The 16,858-nt window shown below is 47.1% G+C and overlaps 1 protein-coding gene across 4 annotated transcripts in view; it reads right to left on the reverse strand.

Moving 5' to 3' along the window:
- LOC106581424 (rho guanine nucleotide exchange factor 17) overlaps positions 1–16,858 on the reverse strand; it is a 97,115-nt gene that overhangs the window by 225 nt on the left and 80,032 nt on the right. The window contains exons 5-21 of one of the 4 annotated variants that reach the window (XR_014381934.1): positions 12,723–12,815; positions 11,309–11,494; positions 11,138–11,188; positions 10,462–10,571; positions 8,171–8,256; positions 7,664–7,782; positions 7,319–7,526; positions 7,107–7,180; positions 6,773–6,960; positions 5,984–6,225; positions 5,574–5,841; positions 5,345–5,431; positions 5,012–5,228; positions 4,309–4,483; positions 3,769–4,044; positions 1,546–3,665; positions 1–1,417 (exon numbers count right to left, since the gene is read on the reverse strand). The exon at positions 1–1,417 is cut by the window's left edge and continues 225 nt beyond it. Coding sequence is in view for 1 of the 4 variants with exons in the window: in XM_014163480.3 (XP_014018955.3) it covers positions 3,460–3,665; positions 3,769–4,044; positions 4,309–4,483; positions 5,012–5,228; positions 5,345–5,431; positions 5,574–5,841; positions 5,984–6,225; positions 6,773–6,960; positions 7,107–7,180; positions 7,319–7,526; positions 7,664–7,782; positions 8,171–8,256; positions 10,462–10,571; positions 11,138–11,188; positions 11,309–11,494; positions 12,723–12,815 (2,586 nt within the window). In the remaining 3 variants the exon portion in view is untranslated. Of the gene's footprint in view, positions 3,666–3,768; positions 4,045–4,308; positions 4,484–5,011; positions 5,229–5,344; positions 5,432–5,573; positions 5,842–5,983; positions 6,226–6,772; positions 6,961–7,106; positions 7,181–7,318; positions 7,527–7,663; positions 7,783–8,170; positions 8,257–10,461; positions 10,572–11,137; positions 11,189–11,308; positions 11,495–12,722; positions 12,816–16,858 lie in introns of all 4 variants that reach the window. The other 3 variants (XR_014381935.1, XR_014381936.1, XM_014163480.3) reach the window with 3 other exon arrangements.

The raw sequence follows: 16,858 nt of genomic DNA on the forward strand, positions 1-16,858 counted from the left end.
TGTACTAGGATGGCAACAGAAATGTATTATGACGGTTAGAAGTAGTGTGAATGGTAAATTCTGAATGTCTTTGCCACAGTGATATCCTACTCAATTCTGTTACTTGATTAACATGAAAGCTAGCATGCTTCATATCCTACAATGTAGTGTTTATAAATGTAGTATGCAGTTACTGTGAAAACAGAGGTGGGTGGGCGGGACCATGGAAATATAAGTAGAAAAAATCCACATGGTTCCACACAGTCTGCCCAACGTGACAACACAATAACATGGACACAATAACCAACAATAATTCCACACTTGGCTAAAGTACAGAGCACTTAGCAAGTACACAGAGACAGGCTGCTCCACTAACATACCTCTACACAGAGACAGGCTGCTCCACTAACATACCTCTACACAGAGACAGGCTGCTCCACTAACATACCTCTACAGAGACAGGCTGCTCCACTAACATACCTCTACACAGAGACAGGCTGCTCCACTAACATACCTCTACACAGAGACAGGCTGCTCCACTACCATACCTCTCTACACAGAGACAGGCTGCTCCACTACCATACCTCTCTACACAGAGACAGGCTGCTCCACTAACATACCTCTACACAGAGACAGGCTGCTCCACTAACATACCTCTACACAGAGACAGGCTGCTCCACTAACATACCTCTACACAGAGATAGGCTGCTCCACTAACATACCTCTACACAGAGACAGGCTGCTCCACTAACATACCTCTACACAGAGACAGGCTGCTCCACTAACATACCTCTCTACACAGAGACAGGCTGCTCCACTAACATACCTCTACCCAGAGACAGGCTGCTCCACTAACATACCTCTACACAGAGACAGGCTGCTCCACTAACATACCTCTACAGAGACAGGCTGCTCCACTAACATACCTCTACACAGAGACAGGCTGCTCCACTAACATACCTCTACACAGAGACAGGCTGCTCCACTAACATACCTCTACACAGAGACAGGCTGCTCCACTAACATACCTCTACAGAGACAGGCTGCTCCACTAACATACCTCTACACAGAGACAGGCTGCTCCACTAACATACCTCTACACAGAGACAGGCTGCTCCACTAACATACCTCTCTACACAGAGACAGGCTGCTCCACTAACATACCTCTCTACACAGAGACAGGCTGCTCCACTAACATACCTCTACACAGAGACAGGCTGCTCCACTAACATACCTATACACAGAGACAGGCTGCTCCACTAACATACCTCTACACAGAGACAGGCTGCTCCACTAACATACCTCTACACAGAGACAGGCTGCTCCACTAACATACCTCTACACAGAGACAGGCTGCTCCACTAACATACCTCTACACAGAGACAGGCTGCTCCACTAACATACCTCTACACAGAGACAGGCTGCTCCACTAACATACCTCTACAGAGACAGGCTGCTCCACTAACATACCTCTACAGAGACAGGCTGCTCCACTAACATACCTCTACAGAGACAGGCTGCTCCACTAACATACCTCTACAGACACAGGCTGCTCCACTAACATACCTCTACACAGAGACAGGCTGCTCCACTAACATACCTCTACAGAGACAGGCTGCTCCACTAACATACCTCTACACAGAGACAGGCTGCTCCACTAACATACCTCTACACAGAGACAGGCTGCTCCACTAACATACCTCTACACAGAGACAGGCTGCTCCACTAACATACCTCTACACAGAGACAGGCTGCTCCACTAACATACCTCTACACAGAGACAGGCTGCTCCACTAACATACCTCTACACAGAGACAGGCTGCTCCACTAACATACCTCTACAGAGGAGCAATCTAGCAGCAGTTGAGTATCAAAGGACCAGGTTATCCGATTATATTTACATTTGAGTCATTTACCCGACGCTCTTTCCAGAGCGACTTACAGGAGCAGTTAGAGTTGTGCCTTGCTCAAGGGCACATTGTCAGATTTTTTTCACCTAGTCGCCATGGGGATTCGAACCAGCGACCTTTCGGTTACTCGCCCAAAGCCCTTAACCGCTAGGCTACCTGTCGCGTCTGATTATCGGTTAGCCTCTTCATTGGCTCACAGTGGGGGAATTAGCCTAATGTTAATGCATTCGGTTGGAGTGGTTGAAGGTGACCCAGATAGTTTGCAGGGTAGTTCTCGTGGCTTGGAGACATTAAACACTATCCCCACTTGAGCTTGAGGACACTGGTTTGTGTGTGTGTGTGTGTGTGTGCTGTGTGTCAGAGTTCTTGTAAATAACAATCTCTTAGAGGCAAAGAAAGAGAGAAAAAGACATCTATAAATTAAGCGCTGTAAAAAATACAAAGCTAAAATCAAAAACATAAATACTGTACAAACACTCTGCTACTACGACCTCTAAAATAAATGTTTTAAAACACACTTCATTGTAGTGGTGCGATGCTGTTTCAGTTCTTTCAAAATAGAACAAATCTTTAAAATAATAAAAAACAAACACAAAAGTGATTAAGGGTGAGAAAGAGGTGTATGTATCAGTGAGTCATAGGCTACAGAGAGACAAGCTGTGTTTTGTCAAACGAGTGAAGAAAGTGTGTGTGTGTGTGTATAGTTTTAGTAGGTACCCTTGCCATATATTGCACATTGGTTATTTTTTTATAATGTTTACTCTTTAGTCTCCTTCACTCCCTTTTCCATCCCTTTCTCCTCTCCTCCCTAGGATGGAGTGTTCGCATGGTGTGGGTCAAAAAGTGGAATCCCAAGATGGATGTTTGACCCCACTCCTCAGGCCCTTCTTCAAACTCCTTGTTCCATTGTTACTTCCATCAGCCCATCATTTGGCTTGTTGCAGAGTTCACAATCCTCTTCCCATCACGCGCCTTTCACCATGTCTGCCTCAATCTCTCTCTCTCTTCTTATCCTTTCACCTGATCAGTCTGTCCTCATCCACACTCTCTTTCCCTCTCTATTTCCTTCTCTTTCTTTCTTGCTTTCCCTCCATATCCTTCATCTAATCTCTTTTCTCCAGTCACTTTCCCAATCTCTCTCTCTCGCTCTTGTTCCCTCTCTCCAAGTAAAGTCTGTAGAGTTTCATTATGACATGAAGTCCACAGACTGAGCAATACATGTGGACGGTGATTCACGCCAAAACACCAAGCACACACCACTCAGCGATTAACAACACACACAGTTGCATCGGAACAAACTAAAACAACAGAAACCTGGTTTGAAGAGGGCTTGTAGTTTTTCAGTCTGGGCTAACAACATCCATGCACAGAGAGATTAGAAGATTGAGCAAAGGACAAAAAAACTGGACCTAATAAAAAGGGGGAGGGGTTTAAAGAGGAGGAGGGCGGGGTTTGTGTGCGGTTTCAGCTGAGGGTGGGGTTTAAAGGGGTCAGGGGACTCTCCAAGGCAGTACTGTATGTTGCTGGTGCTTAGGGGGTGGGCTTTAATAAATGGGGCCGGCTGATTGGCTTAGACCCTCCACAGCAATAAGTGGTTGGTGCTGTCGTCCCGCCCTACTGTCTCACTGCTGCTATTGGTCAGCCGGAAGTCCTCGTAGCCGTCGCCACCTGAGATCACCAGCTGATTGGTTTTGACGGGCAGGAGGGCGGAGGCTCGTCGGTGAGAGGAGTCCCGCCTCTGCAGACCCCCATTACCCCCGTCAACACCACTCTGGGCTGGAGACAGAGTTCAAAGGTCATAAATATGGAAGTATGCATTTAAACATTGTATGACAAATGTGTTTGTAAGAAATAATGGTGCTTGAAGTGACATGGTTACCTGTGGTATCAGCGGGCAGGGGGAAGTTGACGTCGAAGCCTTCAGGTAGTTCTATGGAGGTAAGGAATCTCACATGACCAGTGTGTCCATGAGCGGAGCCCATGGGGGTCAGAGGTGACCGCAGCGTCCCTGACACAGTCCCAGAGCTGACGGCTGGAATAGACAGGGTCAGGACCACCCCTGCACTGGTCCCGATCCACAGCAGGTCCTTACAGGCCAGGAGAGCTGTGATCCTCAAACACGCTGCCTTGTGTTGCCGGATGATCGCATCTGAACCTGGGGAGGGGATGAGAATGGTGGAGGGTAAGGTGAGAGGGAGAGGAAGGCCAGAGAGAGAGGAGGGCGAAGAGGACAAATGTTTTATTTAGAACTGGTGCTGCCATCTACTGGTTAAGAGATGTAATGTGCTGAATGAATGTGTGTGTGTGTGTGTGTGTGTGTGTGTGTGTGTGTGTGTGTGTGTGTGTATTTTAACTGCCGTCGTTAAGGCAGTAAAGGTCTACGATGTTTTGGACACTTATGGTGTGTGCTCTGTGTTACCTGCAAGCATCTTGTGCACGGCGGGCGCCACGTCCACCTCCGTCAGGCTTTCCCAGGTCTGGGCGTGGTAAAGTCTGATCTGGGCACTACCCTGGAGCGCCAGCCACACCCCCTGGCCGTAGCTCACCATGCAGGTAACACACCTACTGCTGTCTGTGCCCACCTGGAACCAGTGCTGCAGGAGAGAGAGAGAGAGAGAGAGGTTACAACCACCCATCAGGGGCGGCAGGTAGCCTAGTGGTTAGAGCATTGGACTAGTAACCAGCAGGTAGCCTAGTGGTTAGAGGCAGGTAGCCTAGTGGTTAGAGCGTTGGACTAGTAACCAGCAGGTAGCCTAGTGGTTAAAGGCAGGTAGCCTAGTGGTTAGAGGCAGGTAGCCTAGTGGTTAGAGGCAGGTAGCCTAGTGGTTAGAGGCAGGTAGCCTAGTGGTTAGAGGCAGGTAGCCTAGTGGTTAGAGGCAGGTAGGTTGCTAAATTGAATCCCCGAGCTGACAAGGTAAAGATCTGTCGTTCTGCCCCTGAACAAGGCAGTTAACCCAATGTTCCTAGGCTGTCATGGTAAATAAGAATTTGTTCTTAACTGACTTGTCTAGTTAAATAAAGGTTTCATTAAAAAATAAAAAAATCAGTCCATCCATCCAGTCACCCATTGTTCCATCCGTCCACCCATCTTGTGACTGGACTGGACTGTAAAGTGATCATACCTCTTGCACCAATGTGGATGCGTTGATGATGAGAATGCGGTTCTGTGAACCACACCACAGCTTCCCTCCGACCGGGACCATCTTAGTGACAGGACTACTGGGCGTGCCCAGACTCAACGTCTGAGATGACTGGGCGTCCCAGAAACTCCCCACCTCCCTCTGGTAGACGATCACATCTCCGTTGGCCAGGGACACAAACACCTTGTTGTCCAGGTAGCTGAGAGAAGAGAGGGAGGAGATTGTCAGACACTGAAGAAGTAAATCACCAAATAAAGTCAAGATAAAGTGGTAGACTTCTCTGATGTGGGTTAACATGAAACCAGCCAGACTCACAGAATACACAGGATGGGGGCAGAATGCTGCATCTTCATGCTGTTCTTACGGTTGCGGATGTTGTCTGATGACTGGTACACATGGATACTGACAGAGAGATTTCAAAACACTGAGTTAGGATTTCAACGTGTGTCTGTGTATGTATGTGTGTGTATGTGTCTGTGTGTGTGTGTGTGTGTATATGTGTGTGTATATGTGTGTGTGTGTATGTGTGTGTGTGTGTGTTTACCATCCGTCCTCTGTACCCAGCCACACAGAGCTCTGGTAAGCCTCCGGGTCAATGCTGAGCAGATCCTCCAGACTGGCTCTAGTGAAGGATCCCCGGGAGGAGCGGCGCATCGCTCTCCCGTCCATGGGGCTCTCGCTGTTGGGTCGACCTCTTCCACCCACCCCTAGCCTGCCTGGAGCTCCATAAGGACTGGCCTCTGGGTAGTCCTGCTCCTCCTCACTACTGGTGGTCTCTGTAGCCATGTCCTTAGAACCAGACCCCTCCTCATCTAGGACACAGGGACAAAGGACAGTCAGGGTGTTTGTGTGCATAGTCGTTACCAGGGCTGGATGAATGGATGGCTTGGGTGTGTGTGTGTGTGTGTGTGTGTGTGTGTGTGTGTGTGTGTGTGTGTGTGTGTGTGTACTCACTGCCATAGCTGGATGACACAGTAGAGTGACTGGCTTGGCTCTGCAGAGTGGAGGAGGGGCTAGGAGAATCTTCATCGTCCGTGTCATCACTGTCAAACGGAACTAACTCTGGCCCCGCCCCTGAAGGGGGCTCGGTCAGCTGCAGCGACGAATGAGAAATGGAGATGTGTAGCTGCTGCTGGGATGGGGTGGGGTCAACAGCTACACGGGGAGGGGCTGGGAAGGGGTCCACTCCACGTTCCCTAGGAGACACAGGTTGCAGGATGCTGATTGGTTAGAAGTCAGTAACGTTAGCATTACAAGCATTGCAGGACATCAACAGTAAAGACTGATACGTGTGTGTTTGTACTCTCTGCTCTGTGTACCAACCTCCCCTTGAGTCCAGGGACTGATACGTGTGTGTTTGTACACTCTGCTCTGTGTACCAACCTCCCCTTGAGTCCAGGGACTGATACGTGTGTGTTTGTACACTCTGCTCTGTGTACCAACCTCCCCTTGAGTCCAGGGACTGATACGTGTGTGTTTGTACTCTCTGCTCTGTGTACCAACCTCCCCTTGAGTCCAGGGACTGATACGTGTGTGTTTGTACACTCTGCTCTGTGTACCAACCTCCCCTTGAGTCCAGGGACTGATACGTGTGTGTTTGTACACTCTGCTCTGTGTACCAACCTCCCCTTGAGTCCAGGGACTGATACGTGTGTGTTTGTACACTCTGCTCTGTGTACCAACCTCCCCTTGAGTCCAGGGACTGATACGTGTGTGTTTGTACTCTCTGCTCTGTGTACCAACCTCCCCTTGAGTCCAGGGACTGCGGCGATGCAGATGATCCTAGCAGAGCAGACAGCGATACAGGCCTCTACAGTGGGCTGGTCTCTGATGTTCAGCAGGCACACCTGGCCCACATAACCATCACTGTTACACACCCACACCTCACTGCTGCTCTCTGGACAACTGTGGCTGGGGGAGGCACAGGAGAACTGGGGACGGAGAGGCAGGATAGGAGGAAAAGGACTATGAATACTTAAGTAGGCGTGTTCTCCATCACAAAACCCTGAGCTTTACCATAGACAGTCAGAATGGCCAGGTAACCATGTCACACTACCAGGACAGGCTGGTCTCTCACCTGCATCCCACTACGAGTCTTCATAATGGGGATAGCCTTCAGGAACTCTGGGTCCCACTGGTCCTTATTCATTGCTACACACACACACCACACACACACAGGACAAAGGAAGTGCGAAATGGAGGTTATTAACTTAGAGTTTAATCTCAAGAGAAAGACGAGTGAACTATACCTGTAATATAATGTTAAATAACAAAGGTGTTTTCTCATACCCAGTTGCTTCTTGGCATCTTCGAAGGCCTGTTGGAAGTTGCTGCGTATGTCTGGGGAGCTGAACTCGAAGACGAAGCTGGTTTCTGCCGAGGCGGTGGTCAGCTCCAGCTTGGTGGGCAGGAAGGTCATACTGAAGGCTAGAGACTGTTTCTCTGCAAGCTCCCTGTGGACTGACGCCATCAGATCCTTTATCACATCATCCAGAGACTGAGGAGAGAGAGAAATTAGGTTTGTTAAAGGAGGTTTCTCAGAGAGAGAAACTAAATGTAATTGTGTATGTGTGTATGAGATTTGCTAGATGTGAGGTGTGTGTGTGTGTGTGTGTGTGTGTGTGTGTGTGTTACCTGGTGAGAGAAGCTGAGAGTCTCTGATAGTTTGCTGATGTGTCCCAGTGTACTCAGGTCCTCGTCCAGTCGACCAATCATCTTCTGGATGGTCTCTTTGTTGGTTGCCTGGGAGGGGCCTTACATACAGGAAAAGAGATGATGACATCTGACCTCTGATACTCACAGGAAACTACAGATCCCATGAGCACTGTGATACAGGAAGAACTACAGTATAATCTCAGATACATATCAAAATAAAATAAAATTGTATTTGTCACATGCGCCGAAAACAACAGGTGTAGACCTTACCGTGAAATGCTTACTTACAAGCCCTTAACCAACAATGCAGTTTTAAGAAAATAGAGTTAAGAAAATATTTACAAAATAAACTAAAAAATGTAAATACATGAAGGTAATTTCAGACTATAAACTACACATCCCATGAACACTGGGATACAGGAAGAACTACAGTATAATCTCAGATACATATAAACGACACATCCCATGAGCCCTCGGGAGACTTACTTTTCACCATCTCCACATCCTCTAGGGGAAGCTTCCACAGGAACTTATATTTACTGGAAGTGTCGATCACACTGGCGGCAGAGTACCTGGAAAGAGAGGGAGATAGAAAGACGAGAGGACAGGGAGAAAAACAGTTATTTCTGTGTACGATGCAGAAAACGTAATGTGTTTCAGGCAACACCAGGGGGCAGCAAGACAGTCTCCTTTTATTTAACACGGCAGAGTATGGGATGAACCCATAGAGAATGATAGAGGCCTCTAGTAGCCAAAAAGACGTCTTAGTATGGGCAGCGCCCTATCTATCTCCATGGGTGAACCAAGGGGCCAGGGCTATCTATCTCTATGGGTGAACGAAGGGGCCAGGGCTATCTATCTCTATGGGTGAACCAAGGGGCCAGGGCTATCTATCTCCATGGGTGAACCAAGGGGCCAGGGCTATCTATCTCTATGGGTGAACGAAGGGGCCAGGGCTATCTATCTCCATGGGTGAACGAAGGGGCCAGGGCTATCTATCTCCATGGGTGAACCAAGGGGCCAGGGCTATCTATCTCTATGGGTGAACCAAGGGGCCAGGGCTATCTATCTCCATGGCTGAACCAAGGGGCCAGGGCTATCTATCTCTATGGGTGAACCAAGGGGCCAGGGCTATCTATCTCTATAGGTGAACCAAGGGGCCAGGGCTATTTATCTCTATGGGTGAACCAAGGGGCCAGGGCTATCTATCTCTATGGGTGAACGAAGGGGCCAGGGCTATCTATCTCTATAGGTGAACCAAGGGGCCAGGGCTATCTATCTCTATGGGTGAACCAAGGGGCCAGGGCTATCTATCTCTATAGGTGAACCAAGGGGCCAGGGCTATCTATCTCCATGGGTGAACCAAGGGGCCAGGGCTATCTATCTCTATGGGTGAACCAAGGGGCCAGGGCTATCTATCTCCATGGGTGAACCAAGGGGCCAGGGCTATCTATCTCTATGGGTGAACCAAGGGGCCAGGGCTATCTATCTCTATGGGTGAACCAAGGGGCCAGGGCTATCTATCTCTATAGGTGAACCAAGGGGCCAGGGCTATCTATCTCTATGGGTGAACCAAGGGGCCAGGGCTATCTATCTCCATGGGTGAACCAAGGGGCCAGGGCTATCTATCTCTATGGGTGAACCAAGGGGCCAGGGCTATCTATCTCTATGGGTGAACCAAGGGGCCAGGGCTATCTATCTCTATGGGTGAACCAAGGGGCCAGGGCTATCTATCTCTATGGGTGAACCAAGGGGCCAGGGCTATCTATCTCTATGGGTGAACCAAGGGGCCAGGGCTATCTATCTCTATGGGTGAACCAAGGGGCCAGGGCTATCTATCTCCATGGGTGAACCAAGGGGCCAGGGCTATCTATCTCTATAGGTGAACCAAGGGGCCAGGGCTATCTATCTCTATGGGTGAACCAAGGGGCCAGGGCTATCTATCTCTATGGGTGAACCAAGGGGCCAGGGCTATCTATCTCCATGGGTGAACCAAGGGGCCAGGGCTATCTATCTCTATGGGTGAACCAAGGGACCAGGGCTATCTATCTCTATAGGTGAACCAAGGGGCCAGGGCTATCTATCTCTATGGGTGAACCAAGGGGCCAGGGCTATCTATCTCTATGGGTGAACCAAGGGACCAGGGTTCCGGTTTTGACTACTACAGTCTTGCTTCAGTACTGCAGTTTAACTGAAGTCCAGCCCAGAAAGTCAGTTTCCATAGACGGCCCCATAGAGAAGTCCCCATTTGAAAATTCCTTTAGTCATCATTTTTGTGCACAAAACATCCACTGAATTACTCAAATAACTGTCGCAGAGGCCGATTTTTGTTAATCACAAAGATATTAACACTTTATATTCATCCAATGTCTGCCATGTTTCTGGATGACGTGATGAGCTGCCTCCTGTGCACATTCAGTCTGGTACGCATGTGAAGCTGGGCTGTGAACAGAATGCTCCCCGGATACAGACAGTCCACATATTGGCGTATAGGAACGTAGATTAGGTTGAAAACTAAAGGTCTCTAGTTCTTTTATACCCCAATGTGGTAAACGTAGGGGTTAGGTTAGGGACCTAACATTAACCCATACAGTCTCTACTCATCAAACAGGGATTCCCAGGAGGATTGTTAGTGAGTGGAGTGGAAAAATACAAGATGGACTGATCTGTCTGTTGTCATTCTATATTGTGACTCAGAAGCTCAAGCAGCTACATTGCAGGTTTGTGTGTGTGTGTGTGTGTGTGTGTGTGTGTGTGTGTGTGTGTGAGAAGCTCACAGGCTCATGGAGCTGCGTCTCAGGGATCCAGACTTCCTCTTTAGGGTGGTGCAGATGAGCAGATCACTGAAGAGGAAGAGAGAGCGGTCTTTCTTACCCCCCACGGTCTTCTGCAGAGAGAGAAAGAGAGAGAGAGAGAGAGAGAGAGGGGGGAGCGAGAGGAGAGAGTTGAGTGAGGAGAGAGAGGAGAGAGTGAGATAGGAGAGATGGAGAGAGAGAGAGGGGAGAGAGAGAGAAGAGAGAGAGAGAGGAGAGAGAGACAGAGGAGAGAGAGAGGAGAGGAGAGTGGAGAGAGAGACAGAGGAGAGACAGAGGAGAGGAGAGTGGAGAGAGAGACTGGAGAGAGGAGAGAGATGGAGAGAGAGAAGAAAGAGAGAGGAGAGAGAGAGGAGAAAGAGAGAGGAGAGAGACAGATAGAGAGAGGAGAAAGAGAGAGAGAGAGACGGAGAGAGAGAGAGGGACAGATGGACAGACAGCGAGAGAGAAAGAGTGAGAGAAAGCGTGAAAGAAAGAGTGAGAAAAAGACAGAGAGAGAGAGACATCCAATCCTTCTTATCTGTTATCTAGATTGATATCTGACAGAGGGCAGTCTCTCAGCAGAGTATCTATGGTTTCTGCTGTCAGTCTGGAAGACCATCATAATGTCACACTGTCAATCATTCAGTCTCAGTCTCACCGCCTCCATCACCATCTCCTGTCTCAGGAACTTCCTCATTGGGTTTAGGATCTGACAGAGAGAGAGAGATTAGAATCATTATTACAGTACCATCAACTTTGAGATTTCTTTCTTTTGCTATGTGAGTATATATATATATATAAATGATATATATAAATGTGAGAGTCGTACATCTCTGACGTGTTCTACGCCCTCGATGTGGGCTTCTATCTCCTGCATGACGCGTGTCTCTCTCTCCACCTCCTCCGCAGAGCGACGCCCCTTATTGATCTTCTCAGCCAATCGCTTGATGTCTCTCTGGGCGTCCAATAGCAACGGGTGGTCTGGATGTTCCTCAGGAGTGTGCTTCAACAGATCCTAGAGAACAGGGACACAGATTTTACGACCAAGTAAAGGAAGCTTCATCTGCAGGAGAATATGAATCCAAAGACACATGTTTACCTTCATCTTTCATACGCAGGCCGTAAATACTGAACTGGTTGACATTGAGGAAACAGCTAGGCCAGGAGAAGCCTGGGAACTCACCTCGAACTTTAACCCAGTTAGACAGAGGGGAGGGGACTCATCTTGACCAGTTAGGCAGAGGGGAGGGGACTCACCTCGACCAGTTAGACAGAGGGGAGGAGACTCACCTTGACCAGTTAGACAGAGGGGAGGAGACTCACCTTGACCAGTTAGACAGAGGGGAGGAGACTCACCTTGACCAGTTAGACAGAGGGGAGGAGACTCACCTTGACCAGTTAGACAGAGGGGAGGAGACTCACCTTGACCAGTTAGACAGAGGGGAGGGGACTCACCTTGACCAGTTAGGCAGAGGGGAGGGGACTCACCTTGACCAGTTAGGCAGAGGGGAGGGGACTCACCTTGACCAGTTAGGCAGAGGGGAGGAGACTCACCTTGACCAGTTAGGCAGAGGGGAGGGGACTCACCTTGACCAGTTAGGCAGAGGGGAGGAGACTCACCTTGACCAGTTAGACAGAGGGGAGGAGACTCACCTTGACCAGTTAGACAGAGGGGAGGAGACTCACCTTGACCAGTTAGACAGAGGGGAGGAGACTCACCTTGACCAGTTAGACAGAGGGGAGGAGACTCACCTTGACCAGTTAGACAGAGGGGAGGGGACTCACCTTGACCAGTTAGGCAGAGGGGAGGGGACTCACCTTGACCAGTTAGGCAGAGGGGAGGGGACTCACCTTGACCAGTTAGGCAGAGGGGAGGAGACTCACCTTGACCAGTTAGGCAGAGGGGAGGGGACTCACCTTGACCAGTTAGGCAGAGGGGAGGGGACTCACCTTGACCAGTTAGACAGAGGGGAGGGGACTCACCTTGACCAGTTAGACAGAGGGGAGGGGACTCACCTTGACCAGTTAGGCAGAGGGGAGGGGACTCACCTTGACCAGTTAGGCAGAGGGGAGGGGACTCACCTTGACCAGTTAGACAGAGGGGAGGGGACTCACCTTGACCAGTTAGACAGAGGGGAGGGGACTCACCTTGACCAGTTAGACAGAGGGGAGGGGACTCACCTTGACCAGTTAGACAGAGGGGAGGGGACTCACCTTGACCAGTTAGAGGGGAGGAGACTCACCTTGACCAGCAGCTCATAACGGGGGATCCTCTGGACAGGCTTGATCATCAGATCACCCAGGGCCTGCTTCTCCTTGTTCTCACGCATACTGGTCTGTGGGGGGGGAGAGAGGAGGAAGAGAGAGAAAGGGAGAGAGAGAAGGGAGAGAGAGAAGAGAGAGAAGGGAGAGAGAGAAGAGAGAGAAAGGGAGAGAGAGAAGAGAGAAAGGGAGAGAGAGAAGAGAGAGAGAGAGAAGAGAGAGAAAGGGAGAGAGAGAAGAGAGAAAGGGAGAGAGAGAAGAGAGAGAAAGGGAGAGAGAGAAGAGAGAGAAAGGGAGAGAGAGAAGGGAGAGAGAGAAGAGAGAGAAAGGGAGAGAGAGAAGGGAGAGAGAGAAGAGAGAGAAAGGGAGAGAGAGAAGGGAGAGAGAGAAGAGAGAGAAAGGGAGAGAGAGAAGAGAGAGAAAGGGAGAGAGAGAAGAGAGAGAAAGGGAGAGAGAGAAGAGAGAGAAAGGGAGAGAGAGAAGAGAGAGAAAGGGAGAGAGAGAAGAGAGAGAAAGGGAGAGAGAGAAGAGAGAGAAAGGGAGAGAGAAGAGAGAGAAAGGGAGAGAGAGAAGAGAGATAAAGGGAGAGAGAGAAGAGAGAGAAAGGGAGAGAAAGAAGAGAGAGACAGGGAGCGAGAAGAGAGACAGGGAGCGAGAAGAGAGACAGGGAGCGAGAAGAGAGACAGGGAGCGAGAAGAGAAACAAGGGAGAGAGAAGAGAGAGAAAGGGAGAGAGAGAAGAGAGAGAAAGGGAGAGAGAGAAGAGAAAGAAGGGGAGAACGGGGCAGAGTTCTAGTCAGACGTACTTATGAGCCATACAGTGTGAATAATCTGTCTGGTTTCTCCACAGACACTAGATGGCGGTATGGTTCCACATTCTGATCAGTCACACTCCTGTGACCGAGTCACTGAAGAAGACCTGTGACTTTTAAACAGTCATCATCTAATCTGGTCAAAGGTCAACTATAGAGGGGAGAAAAACAACAGCTGATAGGTGACTGGAGAAACAGACACACACACTATGCACACACACTATGCACACACACACAGACACACAAACTATACAGGGGGGCCAAACTATACAGGGGGGGCTCCAGAGTGGCACAGTGGTCTAAGGCACTGCATCTCAGTGCTAGAGGCGTCACTACAGACCCTGGTTCGATTCCAGGCTGTATCACAACCGGCCGTGATTGGGAGTCCCATAGGGTACAATTGGCCCAGCGTTGGCCGGGGTAGGCCGTTATTGTAAATAAGAATTTGTTCTTAAATGACTTGCCTAGTTAAATAAAGAATTTAACACACACACGTACACTATACACAAACTACACACACACTATACACGCATACAAATTATACACACAGACACACACACACACTGAACTAGACACCTAGACGTCCACATGTTTTGAGCTCCATGTCTCAGCTCTGTCTGTAACGAGTCATCTGTGATGACTAGTGAGGAACTGCCCTTGTAGTGTGAATGGCAAGTTTTGATAACAGTGATCAGCGAAAGCCAATTGGAGCTCGCCAGAGATGAGGCCAGTGAAATGATGACGTTTTTTCACATCACCCAGAATATATAGACTAGACCAGGACTAATGACTACTACTGGTATGAATATATAGACTAGAGCAGGACTAATGATAGTACTGGTATGAATATATAGACTAGAGCAGGACTAATGACTACTACTGGTATGAATATATAGACTAGACCAGGACTAATGACTACTACTGGTATGAATATATAGACTAGAGCAGGACTAATGATAGTACTGGTATGAATATATAGATTAGAGCAGGACTAATGATAGTACTGGTATGAATATATAGACTAGACCAGGACTAATGACTACTACTGGTATGAATATATAGACTAGACCAGGACTAATGACTACTACTGGTATGAATATATGGACTAGACCAGGACTAATGATAGTACTGGTATGAATATATGGACTAGAACAGGACTAATGACTACTACTGGTATGAATATATAGACTAGAGCAGGACTAATGATAGTACTGGTATGAATATATAGACTAGACCAGGACTAATGACTACTACTAGTATGAATATATAGAACAGGACTAATGACTACTACTGGTATGAATATATGGACTAGAACAGGACTAATGACTACTACTGGTATGAATATATGGACTAGACCAGGACTAATGATAGTACTGGTATGAATATATAGACTAGACAAGGACTAATGATAGTACTGGTATGAATATATAGACTAGAGCAGGACTAATGACTACTACTGGTATGAATATATAGACTAGACCAGGACTAATGATAGTACTGGTATGAATATATAGACTAGACCGGGACAAATGACTAGTACTGGTATGAATATATAGACTAGAGCAGGACTAATGACTACTACTAGTATGAATATATAGAACAGGACTAATGACTACTACTGGTATGAATATATAGACTAGAACATGACTAATGATAGTATTGGTATGAATATATAGACTAGAACAGGACTAATGATAGTACTGGTATGAATATATAGACTAGACCAGGACTAATGACTAGTACTGGTATGAATATATAGACTAGAGCAGGACTAATGACTACTACTAGTATGAATATATAGAACAGGACTAATGACTACTACTGGTATGAATATATAGACTAGACCAGGACTAATGACTACTACTGGTATGAATATATAGACTAGAACAGGACTAATGATAGTATTGGTATGAATATATAGACTAGAGCAGGACTAATGATAGTACTGGTATGAATATATAGACTAGAGCAGGACTAATGATAGTACTGGTATGAATATATAGACTAGACCAGGACTAATGACTACTACTGGTATGAATATATAGACTAGAGCAGGACTAATGACTACTACTGGTATGAATATATAGACTAGAGCAGGACTAATGACTACTACTGGTATGAATATATAGACTAGAGCAGGACTAATGACTACTACTGGTATGAATATATAGACTAGAGCAGGACTAATGATAGTACTGGTATGAATATATAGACTAGACCAGGACTAATGATAGTACTGGTATGAATATATAGACTAGAGCAGGACTAATGACTAATACTGGTATGAATATATAGACTAGACCAGGACTAATGATAGTACTGGTATGAATATATAGACTAGAGCAGGACTAATGATAGTACTGGTATGAATATATAGACTAGAGCAGGACTAATGACTACTACTGGTATGAATATATAGACTAGACCAGGACTAATGATAGTACTGGTATGAATATATAGACTACAGCAGGACTAATGATAGTACTGGTATGAATATATAGACTAGACCAGGACTAATGATAGTACTGGTATGAATATATGGACTAGACCAGGACTAATGATAGTACTGGTATGAATATATAGACTAGACCAGGACTAATGATAGTACTGGTATGAATATATGGACTAGACCAGGACTAATGATAGTACTGGTATGAATATATAGACTAGAGCAGGACTAATGACTACTACTGGTATGAATATATAGACTAGAGCAGGACTAATGATAGTATTGGTATGAATATATAGACTAGACCAGGACTAATGACTACTGCTGGTATGAATATATAGACTAGAGCAGGACTAATGATAGTACTGGTATGAATATATAGACTAGACCAGGACTAATGACTACTGCTGGTATGAATATATAGACTAGAGCAGGACTAATGACTACTACTGGTATGAATATATAGACTAGAGCAGGACTAATAATAGTACTGGTATGAATATATAGACTAGACCAGGACTAATGATAGTATTGGTATGAATATATAGACTAGACCAGGACTAATGACTACTGCTGGTATGAATATATAGACTAGAGCAGGACTAATGACTACTACTGGTATGAATATATAGACTAGACCAGGACTAATGACTACTGCTGGTATGAATATATAGACTAGAGCAGGACTAATGATAGTACTGGTATGAATATATAGACTAGACCAGGACTAATGACTACTGCTGGTATGAATATATAGACTAGAGCAGGACTAATGACTACTACTGGTATGAATATATAGACTAGAGCAGGACTAATAATAGTACTGGTATGAATATATAGACTAGACCAGGACTAAT

The sequence above is a fragment of the Salmo salar genome, chromosome 20, assembly GCF_965601325.2.
Source record: "Salmo salar chromosome 20, fSalSal1, whole genome shotgun sequence".
Taxonomy (NCBI): Eukaryota; Metazoa; Chordata; class Actinopteri; order Salmoniformes; family Salmonidae; genus Salmo; species Salmo salar.